Source organism: Erythranthe guttata, chromosome 14 (genome assembly GCF_056151865.1).
Source record: "Erythranthe guttata isolate IM_541 chromosome 14, IM_541, whole genome shotgun sequence".
Lineage (NCBI taxonomy): Eukaryota > Viridiplantae > Streptophyta > Magnoliopsida > Lamiales > Phrymaceae > Erythranthe > Erythranthe guttata.
In genome coordinates, this window is record NC_142546.1 from 6,628,268 (window position 1) to 6,654,269 (window position 26,002).

Consider the following 26,002-nt stretch of genomic DNA (forward strand, 5'->3'; position numbering starts at 1 on the left):
CCGAGGTGGGTAGCCCATACCCTGGTTCATGTAGTACAATATCACGTGGTCAACCCCCTTCGAAATCATGTTGAGCTCTTCCATAAGTTGTTCATGTAGTACAATATCATGTTTTGTTTTGTGTTGAAAATTCATTGTATAATGGGATTATTTTATTGGGGATTAATGGCGCGCACCAAAGGTGGGGTGGTTGTTCAACAATATTCGGTCGTCGTTCAATATGGCTTCAAAGGCAAGAGGGTCGATTTGGGTATCGAAGTTCCTTATCACGAAATGCTTGTCGGATTTGTTTGAGAAACTCTTCTGTTACGGAATATAAGAACTCGAGGGAGCACTTTGAGCTCATATCCATGTCCATCTTTATTAAAACCATAAGATTAATAAATAAATAAAAAAAACAATTTTATTTATTATATTATATATAAATATGTAAGTGTATATGTATGGCATCGAGCGAAAGTTGAGTTCATGGACGAAACAGATTCAGCGGGATAGTTCAGATTGTCACGGGGAACATTTTATGTATAAACGATCACCAAATTCGAATGCAAAACTAAGGAAACTCAGATAACTATACCACATAACGTAATAGTAACCCTAATTTCGTTCGTATATGCAAAATTCGACGGGAAATTGGTTTTCCCCTGATTTCACGGCAACAACCCTAATTTTGTTCATGTATGCAAAATTTGATGGAAATTTGAATTTTTTTTCCCGGCTATTAAAGGGCAACAACCCTAATTTCTTTCTTGTATGCAAAATTCGACAGAAATTTGATTTTTTTTCCCCGACTATTAAAGGGCAACAACCTTAATTTCTTTCTTGTATGCAAAATTCGACGGAAATTTGATTTTTTTTCCCATCTTAAAAGGCAACAAACCCTAATTCCGTCCCTATCTGCAAAATTCTACAAAAATTTGGGGTTTTTTCCCCATTAAGCTGCAACAACCCTAATTTCATTCCTATACCCAAAATTCAATGGAAATTTTGATTTTTTTCATCTATTAAACGGCAAAAACCCTAATTTCCTCCTATATGCAAATTTCGACGGAAATTTGATTTTTTCCCCAGTTAAAGGTAAACAAATGTAACCCTAATTTCGTTGTTATATGTAAATTTCGATGGAAATTTGTTTTTTTTCCCAATTAAACGGCAACAACCCTAATTTCATTACTATGAGCAAAATTCAACTGAAATTTGATATTTTTCCCTAGTTAAATGTCAAAAACCCTAATTTCGTTTGTATATGTAAAATTTCTTAGTAAACGTGCATGCAAAGTAGAAAAAAATATAATAAAAAAGGGCAAATTACGGCCACCCCTGAGGTAAGGTATAATTAGGAAAAAAAACCCTCTTATTTGCATAGCGTAACTACAAGTCTACCGAACCGTTAATTCGTATATATATATATATTAGTATTTAAACTAAAATTAACTATAAAAATCACATTTTTTAAATATTTGTAATTAAAATTTGGGAATTCGGTTATTTATCGAACCAAACGCTAAACGATATGAAATTTTTGTATACCACAATTTCTGTACAATTTTACCGAATTAACGCCCCTAAATTTACCAACTAGAGGGATTTTTTCGTAAGATAATACATAGTTGAGGGGGTGCTTTTAACTATACAAATATGAGAAGTTTTTTTCGTAATTTAACCTTATCTCATGCGATTGGTCGTAATTTGCCCAAAAAAAATTATGGGAGATTACTACTAATAACTAATTAAATTCAACATATTTGTCAAGATAATTAATTTATGAATAAAAAATAATTTATCTCTTTCACCCTTGATTAACTTGTAAAAGGACACATTTGTGTAAGGAACAAACTTGGCTCTAAATTGGACTCCATCAACGGACACTTATAAGCTGTTAAAAAAATTGTAAACTCTTCTAAAGTGTGGTAATTTAAAATACAAAATCTTAAAAGTTCAAAAAATAAGTTGCTAGAAAACAAATAAGATTTGTTTTAAGATCTTATAATGAGTAAAACTAGCTTATAAGATCATTATTCAAATACTTTAAAATTAATTCTATTAATAAGACAAAACAATTTATTAGCTCTTAAAACAACTTATCACATGTAAAAGTTTATTAGGTATTTAAAATAAGTTTAATCAAACGGACCCTAAGTATTATACATGCATGCTTTCATTTCAAAATTTTCTTTAAAAACATCGATAAATGAATAATTTTACTTAAATAATATTTTTATGGATCCCAACTCAGTGTCAACGTACTAAATGTGAAAGAATTCACACTTAAGTGTTATTATATTTAATACTTTAATTTCTTTTTAAATAAAATCTCATACTAATATCACACATTATTTTATACTAGCAGAACATGCTGCTCGTTATATATAATTTGTATTTTACAAATAATTTATGTCCACTCAACTCAAATATTGGTCAACAGTCACGAATTTAATTAATTCATACATATCTTCAATAATTAAATCAACACCTATCTTTCAAGGAGAAAATACCAAAAGTGAATTCAAACATTATCTTTCTTTTATTTTAATTAAGGGTGGGTCCCAGTTCAAAGATGTTTACTGCAAGATCCGACCCGACCGGGTCATTTCTTTTCCTGTCGGTGTGAACAAATTGAAATTCATAATTAAATTAATTAATTAATTAAAGGGTAAATTACGAAAACCCCCTAAACTTAGATTAAATTACAAAAACCACCTCTACCTATTCGTAATGATCAAAAACCCCTGAGGTTTGTTTCCGTCTTACATCAAACCAGTTACAGTGTGACTTTTCACGGATTTTTTTTATTCGGAGGAATAAAATTTACACAATTTCAGATATTTTCTTTTATTTCTCACCTATTTAACATAAGGTATAATAGACTGTACACACTTTCTGTTAAAAACTCGATCAACAGTTAATTAGAGGGGAATTTTGGTTCTTACGGATCGGTGGGGGAGTATTTTATTATTTAGCCTAAGTTTAGGGGATTTTCGTAATTTACCATTAATTAAACTAATCCTGATTTTAATCAATCATTAGCTTACTCCGTTAGGTCAAGCCCACCAGCATAAGCTAGCTGTAGTGCGAATCAAGCAACGCGCTGCACAGTGCACGTGGATAACAAACCTTTTCGTGTCCAATGGATGTTCATACATTTACTATTATAATAATACTTTTTTAAAAACTATTTTCATGTGTAAATATTACAACTATTAAATACATTCGTTATACGCTAGAAACTTCTATAAATTAATAATTTCATTTACTGAAATGTTATTCATAGAACGTTTTTTTAGTTGATTGCAGTGCGATTTATTTCATTTGTAACTTTCCTTAAAAAACCTCAAATTCGCGGCTATTTCGTGTGTTATAATACGAAATTCATTCAATTTCGTGTATTTTTACACGAAATTTATGTGTTTATCATTATAGAACAAGAACGGCGAAATTGTTGAATTGAAAACATTCTTTAGCTTCGTGACATAAAACACGAACTACACCTTATATATTTCGTGGAATTTTACACGAAATTGAAGCTAAAGATTCGTACAATTTTGTACGAAATAACTAATTGAATTATTTTTATAATTTAACCAACTTATTTGTTAACACTCAGATAAATAAAATAAATTAATATAAAAATTCTTAAACTCAAGTAAGAAAACAAATTGACCTAAAAATTCAAATACAAATACAAATTAAACTAAAATTCAAATACAAATATAAATTGAACTAAAATTCAAATACAAAAAAAAATTGAACTAAAATTCAAATGCAAATAAAAATTGAACTAAGGACCAGACTTTAATTGTTCGTACAAGAGTAGTCGAGGTTTGAACATTTTGAGTAAGTGCCTCAGATTTGTAGCTCTATCATATACCCATGCCGGATGGATAGGTGGTAGAGGACTATTCGCGACCAAATTAACAAGATTGAAATGATTGTTGTGCAATATCACAACAATCATACATGATAAATGACCACTGCCAAACATAAGAAGGTAAGTCATACTCCCTACTTGGGTCAAACGTACCACTAATACACTGTATTTTGTAGCAATGTCCAATCACATTTCATTCATGTCCATCCAATAAGCTTGTGGACAAGGCCCTGAGGTCCAGTCACCCTTGTGGATGACCTCAACGTATCCAGTACTGCCAAACATCGCCGTTTTGTACACATTAGCATGCTCGTATAACTCAATAAGCAACTCCCCTCTCACTTGCACCCATTTTTCTTGATCCCCGTACATGGCTTGAGCAACGCACCGGTACCCACAGTTGCCATCCGCCATCACGTTAACATAATCTTGAATAAGACGAACCATAAAACTGGGTACGGAAGAATAGAAGTCGATTTTTTCATGTGCAGGTATTGTAGGGGCAGCAGATTCTTGTGTGGGAATACGAGAACCACGACCTTTCATCTTCGATTGAGGCATTCCATTAGTGTTTCTCTAGCTCAACCTTTGCTTTAGGAACCTTTGCACCAAATGAGGATTGACGACCCTTGGAACCACAAGACGACTTAATTGTCTCCTCATCAATATGATACTGACATCTGGAAGGGTCTTTCATTGTCGAGTTATCCTTTGGTCGTCCTTTGGTCTCAACAAATGATGGCTCAGACAGATGCGACGTAGATGGATAAACGATGCCACGCAATGAGGCCACGACATTTATCTTACTCGTGTAATTCATCTTCTTCAAATTGCAATTTAGGTCATCAATGTCTATCCACAATCGCCTCGCGGTTTACTTGATACTCAGGTAGCTCCGAAGGTTCAACTGCCATGGTACTCCAGAATGGATGCAAGTCTAAAATGACGAACATGTCATTATCTTCCATTTTCTGAACAATTTTGCACGCGCAAGGGGGCCCATGAATATTCCAAAGATAGTTTTTGCAAATACTCGGATCTTGCATCGTCGGGGACTCCATCTCTTGATCCAATCTCTCCAATGCCAGATGCACAACATAACAAATCAAACCTTGAAAACATGGCCACGTTGCAGTATGCTTCCTTATCTTGGATGATAATGAAAAGTTGCACTTCAGCTGACTAATTTGGATATAAACTTGGTCCCGAAGTTTGCCTTGCACGTTATCCAGACATCCGGTCGAAGCATTTAACCAACTATTCGCATAAGAATGAGCACTCTCCACCCTATCCGATTACAACGACAATCAAATTACAAAATATTATTTTTATATATATTTTATCATTTAAATAACTAAAACATGTAATACATGTTGGTGCTCGTGTTACCAAAATGATACACATTGCGGGTATAGGCTCAGACAAAATTCTCCTTGTATATCAACCACGTATCCTTCAAAAATTGTATCAGTGTAGGATGTCCTGCATACCGTCCAACAATTTCATTGTAATTATAATGATACTCTTCTTCGGTTTCTAATTTCAACAGCTTAGCCCACAACACACGTCGGAATATTAGACCTTGGTCTTTGTTGCCTCCCATAAATTTCGTCGCATTTGCCTCAATATTTCTATTTATATGGAATATACACAACATATGATACGGAACTGGAAAGACATTTGGTAGTGCTTTCAAAAGACCCAACTCCCTGTCTGTCAAGATCGCATCAGGTTCGACACCATCTAGCAACTCTCTCACACAATTCAAAGTCCACTCGTAGGTGTCTGCATCTTCATGCGGCATAAATGCAACAACAATTAAAATTCCTCCCAATAGGAGTTATCCCAATTATTTCCAAAAGAGGCATCCCATACCTACATCAATGTTTTTTTTTTTACGTATTTAAACAATACAGTACATTATAACACAACAATCATAATTTAAACAATCGTAATTTTTACTTATTTATTGGTTTTGTATGTGCAGTCCATCAATATAACATACGGGAACAGCCGTAGTAACTTAATAGATTCGGGACATGCAAACATAACATTTGAAACTATCGACGCGATGTCAATATCGACGCGATGCCAATATCGATACTCGCCTTGTTGAAAGTTATGCATTAGAAACTGAATAACAGTCATGCCCTCCATTTCCCCAGATTTAATCTTGGCCAACTCATTGTAAACACGCTTCATAGAGGTTTGTATCGTCGGATCATCTTTCGTCAATCTATCCATGATTAGCATTGGCTTAACGTGAGAATTTCTCAACTCTTTAATTCTTGCTTTCTGTTGTGAAGTTATACGACTGGTCGTACCATGTCCGCGAGGAAACAAAGCCGGAGGATGAGTATGTCTGCCATCGCTGACAGTCAACGGCCATAATTCATCAAACCTTGACTTTTGCCAATCAATTTGAACGGACAACCACATTTTTTTGTTCCAGTTTTTCTAGGATCTTCCACATCGATATTCGTTTGTCGGCCATGTCCGTATTTGTCACATGTTAAATACTGTGCATTCTCCCTTCTAGACTGACAAATCCAACGGTGAGAATGACAAACTGAAGTTGTTTTGGCCCACTTGATTAATTCTTCCCTACTATCGAATACAATATCAACTTGGAAGAAGTGAGAGAAATCTTCATATTCGTTTCGCTCCAAAACTGCGGGATCAAAATACAAGTTGTCTTCATATGGCTGCGTTAAAAAAATAATAAGTTAGATACTTGCACAAAAAAAAAAAAACTAGGGATTTCATGTAAAAGTACACGAAATACGTATGTATATTTCGTGTACAAATGTATGAAACACACAATAAAAACAGTTTACTGTCTGTTTCGTATTATTTTTATACGAAATACTAGTTATAATTTTGTAGTGTTTTGTACGAAATTATTGGTAAACATGAATATGATGTTAATTTCGTACAGAACACCACGAAACGATTTGAAGAATTTCGTGATATTGTACACTAAACGACTGAAAATCGAAAAATATCAAACAAAAACGTAATTGGAGGTTGAGAGAATTTTGAAAAAGGTCAAAGGGTTTCTTGATAAATGAATTATTTCGTACTGTAACCGGGAAAAAGACATTCTATGAATAGTATGCCCCTTTCATTTAAATAATATAATTTTTTCAGTCTCGGCTTCAGGATAACATGCTAGAAAAATATTTCAATAAATTATATTTTGCTAATGGATTTTGGCTGATTTCAACTGTATTAATTTAATTTATAGATGTTTAACTATACAATTTATAAATCTTGGCATTTATATGATTTGAAAAATTATAGACTAATTAGATTTTAATTATTTAATTAATCGCGATTTATCTTATCTACCAAATAAAATATAATTTAATAGGAGAAAAACAAAGTTTAGAGGATAGTTCAATTGAATGATGCTTTTGTATGTTGGCCATTTATTTGAGATTAAGAGGGTGTTTGGGCTTATTTTAAACGACTGATAAGCTCTAACGTCTGATTAAATGTTTTAAGAGTTGATAAGTTGTTACACCTTATTTTTATGAGTAATTTTTAGAGTGTTTCGATAATGAGCTTATTTCCTACATTTACTCATTATAAGAACTTAAATAAAAATGTGGGGTAAAAGTATTTTTTTTAAAAGACCTTATTTGCTCTCCAACAACTTATTTTTTAAAAAATTAAGATATTTTTAAAAGAATTACCAAACACTTTGAAAGAGCTTATAAGTTCTAAAACATCTTATAAGCTTAGCCAAACCCCCTCTAAAATAGTCAACACTCACTACACTTGTATTAAGATTTTTTTTTTTGTCAAATAAAAGTAAGAAGCACATGCATGTTAATACTGTTTTACTTTTAATCAGTTAAATCTATTCTCGTGCAACAACTAACTGAGCACAAAATAACATAAACATCAATTACATCTACATAGTGTTTGACTAAGTTTATAAGATATTAAAAAGAACTTATAATATGTTTAAGAGTTTATAAGCTCTTCCAAAATGTTTGTTAATATTTAAAAAAAATATCTTAATTTAAAAAGGAAAAAACTGTTGGAGAACAAATAAGATTTTTTCTATTAAGTACCTCTACCCCACTTTTTTTTTTGGGAGAAACTACGCCACGTCTTTATTTAAGATCTTATAATGAATATATCAAATAAGCTCGTTATCCAAGCAATTTAAAAATTAATTGTAAAAATACGATTTGACGACTGACCTAATCAACTATTTAAAATAAGTTTAGCCAAACGAACCCTAAAGCGCCATAAATGAGTCAATGGGTCAATAGCCCTAGCCCTTCTGTCTTAATCGACCGTGTCCTAACTATGTCGTTCTTTCCCCGCGGTAAGCCACTCACTCTTTCCTTCCTTAGTCAAAGGCAGCAGCAGAGGTCGATAGGCAGCAATAAGTAAGTTATTTGATAAGTAGTCGATCTAGAAAACAGTAGCAGCAAAATCGAACTCGAAACCTTAAATATCTCGCTCTCCTACTAATTTTTTTTTTGATATTGATCTTTTGATTCATTAAAATGTACATGCAAACTAATATATAGGGTATTTGTTACTAAAAAAATAAATTTAGTGATAGTGAGAATACAATTTATGCACTTGTCAATACAGTAGAACTTCGATAAATCAATACTCGATACTTTAATAACTTCGCTTAAATAATACTTGATTGCGATCCCAACTCGGTATTGTATTAAATTATTAGTTCGATAATTTAATATTTCGTTAAATTAATAGAATTTTGTTTATCCCCACTGTATTAATTTAAAGAGATTTAACTATGGTTTAAAATTAATTGCAAATTGATTTAATTAATCCAATCAAAAGAGACTATGTATTATGAATAAAAAATTATTATTATTATTATTAGCTCCATATTTATTGTTGAGGTGGTATTTTCAACCCCACCGACAACGTAAATACAATAAATTATTATAAAAAAAAAAAAGAAAAAGAAAAAATGATTTTTAGTTGAAGTGTAGTATTCACCCATCAAACCAAACCAATATTATATTAATTAAATAATTAATTAAACACCAAATAAAGAATATAAACTACAATCCAAACACACACACACACACAGCAAATTCACAGCCCACCATTATTGCTGCTTGTAGCTCACACCACAGTCCCCACCAGTCCATCCCAAATCCGCCACCACCCCCAATTTCTTCAAACCCTCAAAGGAATATTCCGGCCGGTTGTTTCCTAATTTGAGCTCAGGCGAAGGCGGATTGAACTCCCGGATTCAAGATCCGCCATGTTTGGCCGGGATCCATGGGGTGGGCCGCTTGAGATCGCGGCGGATTCCGCCACCGACGACGACCGGAGCAGGAACCTCCAGGACTACGACAGGGCGGCGCTGTCGCGGCCGCTGGACGAGACGCAGCAGAGCTGGCTGCTCGGCCCCGGCGAGCAGAAGAAGAAGAAGTACGTCGATCTGGGCTGCGTCATCGTCAGCAGGAAGATCTTTCTCTGGACTGTGGGAACCCTTGTGGCTGCTGGGTTGCTCGCGGGGCTGATCGTGTTGATCGTCAAGACGGTGCCGCGCCACCACCACCGCCCGCCGCCGCCGGACAACTACACGCTTGCACTCAATAAGGCTCTCATGTTCTTCAACGCCCAGCGATGTATGATACCGTTTTCCATTTTTCCGTTATCTCTCTTGGATTTATCTCAAGCTTTATTGTAGGTTTTAGATCGACCAGATGTGATGCACATAAGGTGTTTGTAAGTAGATCTAAGTGAGAAAGTAAGTTAATACACTAATAAATTATATATCTGAAGGTGGGAATAGAAGAAAATAGAAATAAATTATTTTAAGTAGTATTCAATTTTCACTATGAATCAGTTAATTAGGACAATATCGATTTAAATTATGAAGATTATTATAGTTCTATTGGATGATCTCAGATCTTAAATCTCGAGACTTCACACGACTATAACTGACAATTTAAGTCGATTTTGGCTGTAGTTGTTTAATCTGTCAACTGTCTTATGTTATTATATAAATCGAATGATTCGTATTTTACAGCCGGAAAACTACCAAAGCATAATAACGTGTCATGGAGAGGAAACTCGTGTTTAAAAGACGGGGAGCCCGGCCTGTTTAAAGATCTAACTGGCGGATTTTACGACGCCGGAGATGCCATCAAGTTCAATTTCCCTCAATCGTTTGCCATGACTATGCTGAGCTGGAGTGTGATAGAGTACGGCGCCAAGTTCGAAGCAGCTGGAGAGCTCAATCACGTCAAAGAGATTATCAAGTGGGGGGCTGATTACTTCCTCAAGACTTTTAATCACACCGCCGACACCATAGATCGGATGGTAGCCCAGGTAATTTTTTTAACGTGGGCTCGTCGACAAAATCGTTGGAATTCTTTTTTCGTGTTTGGAACATCATATCAAGATTAATGGATATTAGGAGTACTAGGTTATGCTTTGTTGAACATCCTTTGTTATTTTCTTTGGACTGTTGGGCTTTTAGTTCGTTTTTCTTGAAATGGGAACATTCGTCTTTTTTGAGCTGCTATCCGACTTCGTACTTCCATTAGACAGCTCTTGTTGTCAGACCCAAAGTCAAAAGAACAATTTTTTTTTCGGGAGCAAACAGTTTTCGTTAAATATTTTGTTTTAGACTCCCACTTGTATTTTCAATTTTGTACTTTTTTTCTAATGTAATGAATCTTTCTCCTCCTTGCTTGTGTGGACGTAGCGCAACTTGGGTGAACCACATAACTCGCCGTATCATCTTTATTTTCGTGTTTTTAATTATTGCCACTCCCATATCAAAGCACCCCAATGCACGAGTATCAAGTTGCTGAACATTAAACGATCCACATCACTAAAAGATCAAATTTTTAGATGAAACGGTCATTTAATTCCGCCACCCAATTAATATTTTTTAATTCTCCTCCATGGGCAGGTTGGAAAAGGAGATACGAGCGGAGGTCCAGATGAAAACGATCACAGCTGCTGGACTAGGCCAGAAGACATTGACTACGAAAGACCCGTTTTTCAGTGCAGCAGTTGCTCGGATCTTGCTGCAGAAATGGCCGCCGCTTTGGCTTCCGCTTCGATTGTTTTCAAGGATGAAAAAGCTTACTCCCAAAAGCTCGTCCATGGAGCAAAGACCCTGTTTAAATTCTCTAGAGATCAACGTGGGAGATACAGCGCTACTTCCGAGGCAGCACAGTTTTATAATTCGACGAGTTATTGGGACGAGTTCGTGTGGGGTGCCACGTGGATGTATTATGCGACGGGGAACAACACGTATCTTCAGCTCGCTACAACTCCTGGTCTTGCCAAACATGCTGGTGCTTTCTGGGGAGGCCCGTCTTACGGGGTACTTAGTTGGGAGAATAAACTTGCTGGAGCCCAAGTAAGTTATTATAAGTAAAGAAATGTTTGCGTTCGGTTATTATAATCTTGTTTCGGAATTCGATTTGATGAGCTTTTACTGATTTCCGGTGGGTTTTTTTTCGTTCTCGAACTAGGTACTTCTGAGTCGATTAAGGCTATTCCTTAGCCCGGGGTATCCCTACGAAGAAATCCTGAGCACATTTCACAACCAGACTAACCTATTTATGTGCTCGTTCTTACCTTATTACACATCGTTTAACCGAACAAAAGGTAACCGATTTTTCCATTACGCAATCTTTGTTGAATAATATATATATAGTTCGATCTTGTTAAATTACAAATTTTTTGGCGGGAAATTGGACAGGTGGCTTGATCCAGTTAAATCACGGTGCACCTCAGCCTCTTCAGTATGCAGCGAACGCAGCTTTTCTAGCCACATTGTTTAGTGATTATATGAAAGCTGCAGATACACCTGGCTGGTATTGTGGGCCCAAGTTCTACTCGACAGATGTCCTTAGGGAATTTGCAGAGACTCAGGTACTGGACAAACACTCTTTATTTTATGCTGCACCTGCATTACACTGGATAATATCTAACTGGATACGTGTATGTATGTATATATATACATTTACTACACGTTTTACTCATATCTAGGGGTGGAACTTGAACGGAAATTGTGAATCCCGTCGATTCCGATTCGAATTTTTTCCGATTTTTGGAACAATTTTTTCGCTCCAAATTCCGATTCTGATTTTAAATAAAGATCAGATTTTGATATCCAATCAGATTTCAATTTGTGAAAATGCTTCCGTATTTTTTCCGAAAATTACATTTGTATTATCGATATTATTATGCATATTTTTGTTATTATAGGTGACTAAAAGATTGGAATTTATTTCGCCGAATCAGAAAAAATTCTGATTTGGAACAAGTTTTTTGTTCCGATTTTTCCAAATTTTTGGGGAACAGAATTGTCCATAGTTTTCCACTTAAATTCCGCACTCGGATTCCGGTTTTTGGAACAATATTTATCATTCCGAATTCCGATTCCGATTTTTAAATACATATCAAAGTCTGATTTCCGAAAATACTTTGGTAAACTTTGACTATTTTCCAAAAATTACACTTGTAATTTCGATATTTTTATGTATTTTTTTTATTATAGGAATTGTGCATAGTTTTCCACTTGTGATTTTTTTTTGAAATTTTACGGAAGTGCTAATTCTGACCCGATTCCCACCGCTATCCCATTTTTTTGACATGTGCATGGTAGATAGACACTGTTCGATGTAATTCACCCGATCTTTACATCAACAATTAACTGTTCATTGTCTATTATCTTCATCAGATGAATTACATCCTCGGCAAAAATCCTCGAAAGATGAGTTACATAGTGGGTTACGGGACCCACTACCCGAAGCAAGTCCACCACAGAGGCGCTTCGATACCCAAGAACAACGTCAAGTACACCTGCAAAGGTGGCCAGAAATGGAGGGACTCTACGAAGGCAAACCCCAACATTATAGTTGGGGCCATGGTCGCGGGCCCCGACCGAAATGACGGCTTCAAAGACAAACGCAATAATTACAACTATACCGAGCCGACGCTAGCTGGCAATGCAGGGCTAGTGGCCGCTCTTGTCGCTCTTTCCGGTGACACGGATGTTGGGATTGATAAGAACACCATTTTCTCGGCCGTGCCGCCCATGTTCCCGACCGCACCGCCGCCGCCAGCTCCTTGGAAGCCGTGAGCGAGAGCTTACTGCCGCCGCCATTTCTCTCTCTACTCCTATTTTGGCTTCTGTGTTTGACTCTGGAAAGAAAGACTGATGAAAGGAAGAATGAATACACAGGAAAAAAAAGGCAGATGGAAGAGCACCTTGGGTACAGATGGAAAAACAAGTTGGAATTATGACAACCTCAAATTTTTATTTTTATTTTTATTTTATTTTTGTGTGTGATAGTATTTTGTATGTAATGAAACAAAATTATATATATTCTGTAGACAGTAGAGTTTTGAACAACAGATTTTCAGTTTGTTTATCATAATAAACTTTCTCAAAATGTGTCACTGTACTAATTCTTGTAGGAGGTTTCAAGATTCATTGGTTGCATTCGATAAAATTCGAACGATGCAGAGATGATTAGCGTTGTCGGTATGCATGTAATACTGTCAACGTAATTTACTCAAATATTTGGCAACGATAAAAATAAAAACTTCAAAAAAATCAATGATCAAAATGGTTACATGTTAGCCGATGCTAGCATTGTTTTCCCGTGCGATACTTGGGAAAACATTTCGAAAGTGAAAATAATGATTAGTTTAATATATAGAGATATAGAGATAGTTGATTATAATTGTGTTGGCTGAGATTTAATGTGAAAAACAAATGGCTGCAAAATAAGAGTGTAATTGGAGAAAAAATTGTAGGGGATGACTCAAATGGAAAATTACAATATCTTTAAAACAATAACTTAATTTTGTTAAATAGAAAACTTTATAGACAATTCAACTTGTAATTTAAAGAACCAAACATACTATTAATTAATTAATTAGTTAACCAGTAGGGAATTAATCCAATTTAATTTAATCCGGTCTAATCCGATATATGTAAACAAATGAGGCCGTAGTGGACTAGGATTGATTTGAAAAAAAGTTGGCCGTAAAATAGGAAATAAAAAAAAAAAAAATATAAAAAATATGTTATTAGGGTTTCTCAGGTTGCCTCTAGCGTTTGTTTATTTTATATATAAAGATTAAAACACAAGGGAGGTGTGGATATTTTTCTAAAACCATAGGACCTAGATGTAAATACACTTAACCTCAGTGGATGTAGGTGTAATTTAACCTATAATCAACTATGTAGCACGGACACGGGAACGCGGACACGAGGAAATAGGGAAACGGACACGGGGAAACTCCGTTTTCCAAAAAGTTGGATACGGGAACGTGGGGAAACGCGTAAATAATAAAAATATAGGGGTGCATTCATAATTTCTAAAAAATATTACAACGTTTAATAGCATTTCACAAATTACATTAAAACACCACCAGAAGTGAAAATGATGCATAATATTAAAGATTTTCTTTAAGCGTATGCAATTCGGAGTTTTTTATATTTAAAATGAAATTTGGATTTGTCCCCGAAACTTTTAAATATTTATGAAAATGGCCCCCAAAACGTGGAAACGCGTGTGAGTGGAAGTTTCCGTGCATCATAGATAATCAATAATGAAAAACGTGCAAATTAACCAACACGTCTTTTAAGATAAAGACAATCTTTCAATTTTCTCGTAATATCCGTAAGTCTGGTCACACACAATAACTTCTTCTTTTAATAAATAAATAAATAAATAAATAAATAAATAAATAAATAATAAACTCTCATTTCAATCACACATCCCTACACACACACACACACACAAACACAGAAGAATCTACAGTCAGTCCGATCATGGTGAATAATCTCTCAAGCTATTATTTTTATACCAATTTATTTCAACATAATCTTTAAACTCTTTAGTATTGAAATTCAGGCAAGTAGCGGCGGCGGCGGCGGCGGCGGCGAGGTGTCGAAGAAGCTGAAGCTCTATTCCTACTGGCGGAGCTCTTGCTCTTGCCGCGCACGAATTGCCCTAAATCTTAAAGGTCACCCCCTTTTATTTTTTATTAATTAATTTAATTTAATTTAATTTTAATTCTTAATTGAAATTGTTTGAGCAAATTAATAGGGCTGGATTACGAATACATACCGGTGAACTTGCTCAAAGATGAACAAAAATCCCCTGGTTTGATGCTTTTTCTTCTTGTATCATTTTATTTAGGGGAAATTACAGTTTTCACCCCTCAAGTTTGCACCGATTTCACATTTGGTCCATGTTCACAAAAAACACATTTGGTCCCTCACGTTCCAATAATTTAACACTTTTGGTTATTTCCGTCAATTTACCGTTAGTCCGTTAGTTAAGGCAGCGATGGGCACATGCTTGATTCCGTTAGTTTTAACGGGAAATTGACGGAAATGTTAAATTTTTTAAACATAAGGGACCAAATGTGAAATTGGTGCAAACTCGAGGGATGAAAACTGTATTTTTCCCATTTTATTTATTTATCAAAATTTTTATCTTTTTTAATTGATTTTATGAATTAAATTTAATACATTTTTTGGCATATTGGTGTTGAATTATAGAGTTTTTGAAGCTTAATCCGCTTGGATTCGTACCGGTGCTCGTCGATGGCGATATCGTAATTGCAGACTCTTTTGCAATCTTATTGGTAAAGTTTTTTTATTCTTAAGTTCACTTCCGAGTTGCAATTGATTTCGCGTAAAAAAAATTCGATTTTTTCGGATTGTATAATGTTCAGTATTTGGAAGAGAAGTATCCTCAACGCCCGTTGTTGCCTCGGGATCTTCAGATGAAGGCCCTCAATTACCAGGTCAATAAAAAAAAAATTCGTTTTATGTAAACTACGACGAGAGAGCCGAAAAACGAAAACAAATACTAACTGTTTACTTGTCTTGTTTTATTATAGGCAGCAAATATTGTTTACGCGAGCATACAGCCTTATCAGAATTTACCTATCATTGTGAGTAGTAAATCACCCTTATGATTCAATTTTAATAGTACCGTTTCGACTTTAAATGTAATTCTGACCATTTTTTAGTCCGGATTTGGCGAACGTCGAAACACGAGATTTGTACTTCTTTGAGTTGACTTTCTAATCCAACTTGAATCGGCTAGATTGGATGTCGGGTCAGAGAGTTATGCATTAATGAATGAACATTGACTACAACTTTGATGTTTTGAGGTTTTTCGTGTAACTTATTGATGCATAACTTTCTCACTCGATATCCAATCTAGCTAATTCAAACTGGATTAGAAAGCCAACTCGAAGAACTATAAAATTTGTGTTTGAACTTTTACCAAATTCGGACTGAAAAAAGGTCACATTTGAAATCGGAACAGTATCAGTAAAATTGAAACGACATTTAGAAAGAAGGTAGTTAACTCTTTTGCTTATCGAAATTTAAGGGATATATTAAGGAAAAACTTGGCCCCGACGAGATGCTTTCTTGGGTTCACCTTCATATAAAAAAAGGATTTGCTGGTAAGCTTTAACCGTAATGCATTTATATATATTTTTTATTTGCTCGAATGGCGTTTTTCTAACCACGTTAAAAAATTCCGTTCTTAAAAAAAAATCTGATTTACGAGAGAAAATGCAGCTCTAGAGAAGCTACTGGAAAACTACGCTGACAAGTATGCTACTGGAGATGAACCTTTCTTGGTTTGTTACTTTTTTCGATCCACAATTTTAGCTAGTCATTTATTAAATATTGTCGTCTATTGCAATTAGTACCCCTGTGTTATATAGAATTGCTAAAAACTACCCCATGTTATTTTTATTGGTAAAAAACTCCTTACGATTCAATTATTTTTAGCACACAACCCTCTAATTAGGGGTACTAATTGCTAAAAAAAATCATAGTGGCATTTTTGCAAATAAAATAACATAGGATAGTTTTTAGCAATTCGATATAACAAAGGGGTTACTGATTGCAATAAACTCTATTATTATATTCTTGGATCTTTTATTAAATTGGAATTATTAATTTCGAAGTTGGAAATTTTTTCATTCGTCCATAAAGAGTCACTTAAACACAAGCAAAACAAGAAATTAGTTCTAGCAAAAAAAGAAGTCGTAAATGTTTGAATTTTTGGGCATATGAATTTGCAGGCTGATTTGTTTTTGGCGCCTCAGATTGACGGAGCAGTCAGAAGATTCAATGTTGACATGGTACGGCTTCATTTTTACTCGATTTCATATAATTTAATTAGCCGCGTGAAAATGTCGTTTTTATAATGTTTTATTGGATTTAAGTTAATTTACTTACTATGCGAATGTATTTGTATTATTGGATTTTAGAACGAATTCCCTAATCTATCGAAGATTAACGAGTCATACAAAGAGCACTCTGCTTTTCAAGATGCTATGCCTGAAAAGCAACCCGATGCACCGCCTGTGGCGACGAAATAAGGTTTGATTTTTTATTTTTATTTTGTTGAGGAGAAATTATTTTTCAAGTATTTGTTATACACAAGAAATAAATTATTCGAATTGTTAGGCATAGAAACTAAATTATTCGATGGACATTAACAATTCATGATGAGATGGCTTAATCAAACAATTGATAGATATCAATATTTTTTTTTGGATATCAAAATTGACTTGACGATAATTCGAATTTGGTTATCTTGAAGTGATAAGGTCATATATGTCAAATTATTAAAGAAGATTTTTTCTACATTCTTTCACAAAATCGAGTTTTGAAAATTTCCAATTACAATAGAACCTCGATAAATTAATACTCGATAAATTAATAATCTCGCTTAATAATACTATATTCCGGTCCCAACTCGATGGAAATGTATTAAATTATTAGTTCGATAATTAATATTTCGCTAAATTATTAGAATTTTGTTAGTCGCGACTGTATTAATTTAAAGAGGTTTAACTGTAATACGCTCGCTAATTACTGATTATGAAGGACATCTTTTCATCAGCATTGAAGATTTGCCAAAGCTTGGATCTGCTGTTTTGCAGGAAAGACCTCTACTTTGAAACTTTCAGAAAGTTCAAAATTGTTATCATGCTACAACAATTAAAGTTTTTTTTTTTTTTTTTTGTTTTTTTTTTGTTTGTTTGTTTGTTTTTTTTATTTGTTTTTTATTATTTTATTATTATTAATGTATTTTTTTTCACAATCTTAGTGTTATTATATGTAACTTAAACATACTGTAAGACATGAACTTATCAGTTATATATTGTTTATATAAATACTCGACTCATAATTAACTGTGATTTTTATCAACAATTTTTTGACAAAATAAAAAAAATATATATATTATTTATCCTATCCAATATGATTGTAGTTGGTCGGGATATGTAAATTGGATAGATCGGATTGGATCAGAATTAACTCTCTCAGAAATTTTCTGATTTTTCTTTGGAACTGAAAAACTAATTCCAATTATGTTTCAAGAAAAATAGGAATTTGGGAAATTGAAACCAAAAAACTTATTCTGAAATTGCGAAATTTCGAATTGAAATCGACGGAATTCGAAAATTTTCAAAATTTGTCACCTAAAATATAAAATACCTAATGGTATTGACCTTTTCAGTGCAATATTCAGAAAAAGTCGGAATATTCAGAATTGTTTTCAGAACTTAAAACCGTATGGGAAATCGAAGTCTCGTATAAATTCCAGTTGCTATCCAAATAATTTTGGATATACCACAAATCACAATTCAAACTGAAAAATATTCTTCCAAACTCGAAAATTTTTGGATCGAAATTGGCGGAAGTTGGAAATTCCGTCTCAATTTCCATCCCTAATAGTTGGTCAAAAATTGTTTCGATACGACACAAACTAATTTAATGCATGAACAAAATCAAAGTATAATTGTAGAATTGCGTCGTATTCGTATTCGTTTTCTTTTTAAATAAAATAATAATAATAATATTCTTACACGAATTAATATTATCCCAACTTGCAATTTTGTCCAATTATCTCATTAGATAAACTCTCTCTTTCTTGTACTTGTGTCTGTTTTCTTTCCAATTGTGTCCCACATATCTTTCATATTAGGCCAAATTGCTGTCACCCCGTGAGAAAATATCAAATTACGAAAAAACCCTTAATGTTTTGGTAATTACAATTACCCCTACCAACTATGTATTTTCTTACGAAAAAACCCCTAATCCAGTAAGTAAATTCAACAACCTAAAAGGGAACATACAACATAATACATAGTTGAAGGGGTTGATTGTAATTACTCAAATATGAGAGTTTTTTTTTTTTTTTTTTAATATTTTTTTTTAAATACAGTCTCATCTATTCAAAATGAAATGAAAACAAAAACCACATAGCTGTTATCAGAATGATTGAGGCAGTAACATCCTATTCTATGAAGGTGCAACGAAATTTCCTGCACCAGCATCTCAGGGCCACCATTTTTTGTTTTCTTACACAAAATTATATTAAATTCCAAAATATAAACAAAAATTAATTTTTAACATTTTATATTAAAAAATGAAACTAGTTTTTTTTTTATTTGTGTGTAGTGCAATTATTCTTGGCTTTGCTAATTAATCATCAATCATCTATAACAAACAATTATTATTTTTTATTTTTTTCTCTCCAGAAAATTAAATTTTAAATATACAACTATTTAATAAATTTAAATAAATAAATAAATAAATAAACACGACTTTTTGTATATTTCGACGTGGATACTCGATGGATTGTTTTGTTAATTTACCTTTCGTTATAATTTACTATATTGTGGATCGCGATTTTGAAATGTACACTTTAATTTGGTGAGGCCATGACTGGTTTATTTGACGCTACACTCGGTGAAATACACGGGTGATTAATAACAGTTGATCTGCACATAATTACACATACGCCCATGTGTATGTGTGCTTAGTGTGTGGCTATTTAACCACATCAATAGCTAAAAATCATCCGGTGTAGCATTTCAATCACCGTCTTAGCTAAAACTAGCGACCGGGTGACTCGGAACCATTTAATAAGTTTGTTATGAATTAAAAAACAAAAAATAAAAAATAAAAAAATCAATAGTTTTTAGGGTTCCATAGAAAATTGATATAGAGAATTAAATACATCAACATCATGAATTAATAAATATAATTATTTAGCATATCAACAACAAATTAGAGGGAAGAAGTTTGGGAGTAAAACAAAAAAAGGAACAGCCTAATTAGAAACACTGTTTTATTTCAAGAATTATTTTTTTATTTTATTTTTATGGATAAATTACGGCCACCCTCTCGGGTAATATCAAATTACAAAAAACTCCCTCATGTTTGGGTATTTACAACCATTCCCCTCAACTATGAATGTTCTTACACGTCCATTCTTTCCGTGTCAAAATTAGTGGAATCTTTTAGATCATGTGGAATATTCTCCAGTTTGTACCCGTTTTACCGCATTCGAGCTTCACATTTTGAAACAAAGTGATCATAAAATGTGTCTCTTGACTTGTAAATATTAGACTGTGGTGCATCAGAAACTGTGTTTTTATGAACAAAACGAGTACAAACCGGAGAATCTAGAAAATTCTGTCGAATTTGACACCATAAATTTGAACGTGCTAGAAGATACGTAATTAAGGGAGGTGGATGTAATTATCCAAATAAGAGGGGTATTTTTGTAATTTGACCTTAAATCAGGGGTGGCTGTAATTTACCATATGTTATATCACCCTATATAGGCTCTCATTTGTTCCAAAGAACCATAAAATCTCTCTCTCTCTCTCTCTCTCTCTCTCTCTCTCTCTCACACACACACACACACACACACACACACACACACACACACTACATGGGGTTGCCAATGGTAATGTTATTGCCATTTGTGGTGAAATTCTTGTTAAATTTCCGGCCGATTCATGAATGCTGCATAAATATGATGCATGCCACAAGACTCTTTTTATTTCAGATGGGCCATATAGCATTCGATAGCGGCGGCACCACCACCACCGCCGGCGGTGATGTGCGGTGGCAGAGGGCTCTCCGGCTACTCTGTCAAAGGGTCAACGATGCTAGGCGCTCACAGCAAACGGAAGATAGTTTAATTGCTCTATCAATGCTTGCACTTTAGTGCAACATTAATATTTATTTATTTATGAAAATAAACAATTTATTGTACTTTATTTTCATATTAATCATTTTTCTATGGAGTAAGCATTTTTGAGGTGAGATATTATTATTAAGATGTGCACTAAGATTAGTTGGAAATTGGAACCGAATTTTCCGATTTGGGAATAATAATTTTCATTCCGATTTTTTCACATTTTTTTTGATTGAAATTGGAATATATATGAGATTTTGACCTTCCATCCGAAAATTCCATTTTTTCATTCTAAATTACACTTATAATATCAACATTATTACACGTTTGTATTTTATGTGACTATAATTGGAAATTTTTGAAATCCGCCGATTTCGATCTGAAAATTTCCGATATTCCAAGTTCCGATTTTTTCAATTTCTTTTGAACGGAACTGGAATTAGTTTTTCACTTTAGGAAAAAAAAATCACAATTTTTTGAAAAATACTAATTTCGATCCGATCTGTCCGATTTCCACTACTATGAACACTACCTATCTTGTTTTTGTGATCTTTGAAATAAAAAGGTCTCTCTCTCTCTTAATTATATTATGTTTGAATCTACTGTAGAATTTTTTGGTACGAGGAAGAAAACAGAGAAAGGAACAAGAATTAAATTCCATCATTTTCAGACACCTACAAAAAGATAACCAGCTTAATTAATTCATTAACGCAGCTTAATTTACAGTCAGCCATCAACTTTTCTGACAGAATATCATTCTTACAATAATTAACACACCACTTGTTGGGAATTGAATTTCAGTAACAAATTAAAATTTTCCTAATATATATAGTTAGTAAATTAATCATAAACATGACTAAGAAAACTCGGCAAAACTCAAGCTTCAAGCCTCCGTTTTTTCGCAGAACCATCTTCCAGGGGTGTACTTTCGTCCTTTTACTTATACTCGCCTTTTTCGGTCTCATATTTGCAGCAGTAATCAGTTTATCATCTTCCAGGGGTAATCAGTTTATCATCTTCCAGGGGTACTTTCGTCCTTTTACATCTACTTTCCTTTTTCGGTCTCATATTTGCAGCAGTAATCAGTTTATCATCTTCCAGGGGTACTTTCGTCCTTTTACTTATACTCGCCTTCTTTGATCTCATATTTGCAGCAGTAATCAGTTTATAACCAGACCTCGGCATTTCGCTTAGGTTTCCGAACCATTCCTCGTAGAACCGCCACACTTCTGACCTATTAAAACAAAATCGAAATTCCAAAACAAAATCGTAAATCACAAGCTAAACTTTCGATAATAATGATTAAACAATGAGGGCACACCAGTAAGCCAGAAACTGAAACGGCGCATATTTTCCGTAAATGTCTTCAAGATCGCTTTCGATTGTTTTTTTCGTGGACGTTTTTGCATGAACCTGCACCAAAAAAAAATCGTAACTTTCGGGGGTGTTTCGTAATTTTAGGGGGGTGTTTCGTAATTTACGCTAAACGAAAAGGACCTGTTTGAGATGCCGAATAGTTTCGGAATCGGTTGGAATAACATGGTAATAGCCGATGCACATGAGTACATTAGCACACGTAAAAGGTCCGAATCCATCAATTACTCTCAATTTCTCCGTCAGCTTATCGTAATCGGATAAATTACTTCGCGTATCACATTCGCATGCAAATTCAATTTCTCCCAAATTTATTCCGCCGTCAATTACTCCCCGAGCAAGATTTATTACACGAGAAGCTCTGTATCCAAGATTGCACCGCTTCGCCAAGAATTCCACTTCGAGGTTAGCTAATTCACTCGGGCTCGGAAAATTCGCAATTGTAGTGCTGGCAAAATAATCTACTTCGAGTCGAGACTTTTTATTTGAATCTTTTCGAGCGGGTGTTTTTGGAGCGAAAAGGTTGACTTCGGTTTTCGGGCTTTTAGGTGTCGTAATATTTGAAGCGTTGGGTAATGGATTTTGCAATTCCGACTGAAGCTCGCAGAGTGATTGAGCCATGCTTAAAGTCCTCGACCACCTGTAAAAATAGTAAAAGAAGACGAAAACCGATTATTATCGAGTTATTAATAGGGTCTTACTAAGGCCTCGTTTGGTTCATAAGATAAGATTAGCCAAGATAAGATTAATGAAAACCCAATTTGTATTTCGGGACCATGAGGGATCCAATTATAAATAATTCCTCAATAAGTCAACATTTCGGGTCGACCCGGAAAATTGTTGGGTTTACCCAATATCGAAAAAAAGTCCCAATTATTTAATTAGCCAAGATTTCGGGTCGACCCGGAAAATGGTTGGGTTTACCAAATATCAAACAAAGTCCGAATTACTTAATTAGTCATGGCTAATTCATATATATATATATATATATATATATATATATATATATATATATACATGTGTGTGTATGTATATGTATCGAGAACAAAAGAAAGTTAACATAACTTACTGGCAATTGCACAAGAGCATACACTTGATCATGTCCTCAAATAGCGTAGGAGAACGAAACACTCTACCGAAACCCGTTTCTTTAGCTTTTTCATGCACCTTTTGAAAATCAACCACCTTCCGATTTTCTTGATCCGATAATCTCAACATTCTTCTCACTTGATTCTACAGTTGACCAAACTATTAAACCCGAAAAACACACACATACGATCACTAATTATATACCAAACATTACGATCATTTGACGGAGGTAATTAATTTAATTAAAAAAAATGGGGAAAAAAAGAAGAAGAGAACACATACCAAACCATTAAGAGAAGAAAGATTGCACCTCTACTATTAAAGATTAGGCCATTTCTATCAACCGATTCGATTCAATTTGCGGGCTAACGGTGCATTATTATCGAAACATCTACGATATAGAAAGGATCATATGACTAAGTTCTTTAACTTTACCCGAAAAAGAAAATTGTAATGTAGCTAAATGATTGTACAATTATAATCCAGATATCCTAAGGCCTCGTTTGGTTGCCAAGATAAGATTAAATAATCTAATGAAACTCAATTATATTATTTGACGTTCAATGATTCAATGAAAAACATGCCTAGAAGGCAAGATAAGCCACGATAACATAATGTTTGCGAGTCGACCCGGCAAGTTATTTGGGATACCAAACATCAAACATAGTCTAATTATTATTTAGTTAATCATGACTAATCTCCCCAACCAAACGAGGCCTTATAATACGAATTCTTGAGCTATGGTGATGGCTTCTATACTTTGGTTAGTAAAATTTAAATACAAAAAAATATCAATTATAAGCAAATTTATTACAATATACACAAGAAGAACATGGCTCACCAGCAAGGACTGCTGCTGCTGAGGGGACATTACGCGCGTGCCAAATACGCGGAGGTGAAGCGCGTGAGCGGAGTGGGTGGGATGAGAAACGTGAACCATGAGCGAGGAGGTTTCGCCACCGGCGAGATTAAGGCGAAGGGGGCGTTTGAGGGTTTTGGAGTGTGGGTCCCACTGATTGGGGGCCATCATGAATAAGCCGTGGCTGCAGACCGCTTTTTCCAGGTTAAAATCTGGCGCGGCGTCGCCCAGCGGAAGCTCCACCAGTACGCCGCCGTGGGCTGCGGCGGTTTCGTCTTCTCCGTTCATTTTCTAGTGCAGAGGGTAAAACTGGAAAGTAGAGTGGAAATGGAGGAGAAGGATGGCAATAGAGAAATTGTAGATAAATATAAACAGGACAACATGAATATTCGATAAATTAATAATAACATTTAAATAAAAATTTATTCTAATTTGAACTCGGTAAGAATGTATTAAATTCGATAATTTAATATTTGCTAAATTAACAGAACTTTCGTGATCCGACTACATTAATTTATAGATGTTTAACAAGAGAATTATACTTTTGCTCCCTCATGTTTGGCTCGATTCCACTTTTGGTTCCGTTGTTTCAAAGTGAACAAAGTTCATCTTCAAGGTTCAATTTTAAACACTTCCAGTTCCTGCCGTCACATGTCCGTTAGCAAGTAACGGAAAACAATATTTTAGGGTCAAAATTGAAACTTAAAATTTTATTAGGACTGGAAAATAATAAAAAAATTTAAGCTATCTACTTATAATTAAATTTTTATTAGTAAAAAAATTAACTAAACAAGTTATTTTTAATAATTAGAAATTCTCTCACACCATAAAAAATCCCCAACCATAAAACTTCTTAAAAACCAAACCAAAAAAAAATAAAATCCCAAACTGAAAAAAAAAAATAATTAAAATATTTGGGGCTCGAAAAAATAAAAGAATAAATTTATACTTAATATTATTAAAAATTTAATTATAAGTAGTATATTTTAAATTTTAAATTATTTTTCAGCTCCAAAACTATTTTAATTAATTTTTTTAGTTTGGAATATTTTTTTAATTTTTTTTTTCTGGTTGGTTTTTGAGGAGTTTAAGTGTGGGGATTTGTTTTTATGGTGTCAGAGAGTGTAATTTTTAAAAATAATTTGTTTAGTTAATTTTTTTTTTGTTATTAATATTTTTTAATTATTTTTCAGCTCCAAAAAGTTTTAAATTTTAATTTTAACCCGAAAAATAGTGTTTTTACTTGCTAAAAGACATGTGACGGCAAGGACCGAAAGTGTTTAAAATTGAACCTTGGAGGTGAATTTTGTTCACTTTGGAACAACGTGGACCAAAAGTGGAATCGGACCAAACACGAGGGACCAAAGTGTAATTCTCCCGATATTTAACTGCATATATAGGGAGAAAATTACGTTTTTCGTCCACAAACTTTATTCACTTTTTCAATACTGTCCTTAAACATTTTTGAGTTACAATAGTGATCCCTAATGATGCCATTTTTTAACAAAAATGATACACCGTTTAGTTTTTCAGTTAAATTAACGCAAACTTTACATATTACTCACGTGACTTCTATTCTTCACACAACAAAAAACAGAAAGGGCTTTAACAAGGTGCGACGCATGTTGTTCAAACAAAAATATAAGAATAAATCCTTGTGGGCACCAGGTCCGGCATGTTGTCCAATGAGTGTTGGTTCCTTGTGGGCACTAGGTCCGGGTCTGCTATCTTAACGGGCCGTTGAGTTACCATGATTTACATTCCTCCATCAATCCTTGTCGGGCC

At 34.1% G+C, this 26,002-nt stretch overlaps 4 protein-coding genes across 6 annotated transcripts; 2 read left to right on the forward strand and 2 right to left on the reverse strand.

The window, feature by feature from the left end:
* Window positions 1-4,713: 4,713 nt before the first annotated feature.
* LOC105960190 (uncharacterized) lies at window positions 4,714-6,307 on the reverse strand. Its single transcript, XM_088812651.1, has 3 exons — window positions 5,874-6,307; window positions 5,258-5,350; window positions 4,714-5,155 (listed from the first exon to the last, which is right to left on the reverse strand). The coding sequence occupies exons 1-3, from the start codon at window positions 6,305-6,307 to the stop codon at window positions 4,714-4,716; spliced, it is 969 nt and encodes a 322-aa protein (XP_088668777.1).
* Window positions 6,308-8,854: 2,547 nt separating this feature from the next.
* On the forward strand, window positions 8,855-13,299 carry LOC105960223 (endoglucanase 25). Its single transcript, XM_012984395.2, has 6 exons — window positions 8,855-9,504; window positions 9,909-10,210; window positions 10,800-11,255; window positions 11,371-11,506; window positions 11,601-11,773; window positions 12,585-13,299. Exons 1-6 carry the CDS (start codon window positions 9,135-9,137, stop codon window positions 12,984-12,986), a joined length of 1,839 nt encoding a protein of 612 aa, XP_012839849.2. The 5' UTR covers window positions 8,855-9,134; the 3' UTR covers window positions 12,987-13,299.
* Window positions 13,300-14,584: 1,285 nt separating this feature from the next.
* Window positions 14,585-18,113, forward strand: LOC148765019 (glutathione S-transferase 2-like). 3 transcript variants are annotated; one of them, XR_016029952.1, is made up of 12 exons: window positions 14,585-14,693; window positions 14,773-14,884; window positions 14,968-15,024; window positions 15,426-15,511; window positions 15,602-15,673; window positions 15,770-15,823; window positions 16,270-16,345; window positions 16,464-16,525; window positions 16,976-17,035; window positions 17,165-17,276; window positions 17,787-17,924; window positions 18,010-18,113. XR_016029952.1 is itself a non-coding variant. In XM_088814679.1 (11 exons), exons 1-10 carry the CDS (start codon window positions 14,691-14,693, stop codon window positions 17,273-17,275), a joined length of 693 nt encoding a protein of 230 aa, XP_088670805.1. In that variant the 5' UTR covers window positions 14,585-14,690; the 3' UTR covers window position 17,276; window positions 17,843-18,002. The 3 variants fall into 3 exon arrangements, 1 of the variants encoding a protein (XP_088670805.1); XR_016029951.1 differs by having other exon boundaries at window positions 17,803-17,924; XM_088814679.1 differs by lacking the exon at window positions 18,010-18,113 and having other exon boundaries at window positions 17,843-18,002.
* A 3,463-nt stretch (window positions 18,114-21,576) lies between these two features.
* LOC105962546 (uncharacterized) lies at window positions 21,577-24,594 on the reverse strand. The gene is made up of 5 exons (XM_088814678.1): window positions 24,200-24,594; window positions 23,339-23,502; window positions 22,393-22,909; window positions 22,217-22,308; window positions 21,577-22,129 (listed from the first exon to the last, which is right to left on the reverse strand). Exons 1-5 carry the CDS (start codon window positions 24,503-24,505, stop codon window positions 21,883-21,885), a joined length of 1,326 nt encoding a protein of 441 aa, XP_088670804.1. The 5' UTR covers window positions 24,506-24,594; the 3' UTR covers window positions 21,577-21,882.
* Between the last annotated feature and the right edge of the window lie 1,408 nt (window positions 24,595-26,002).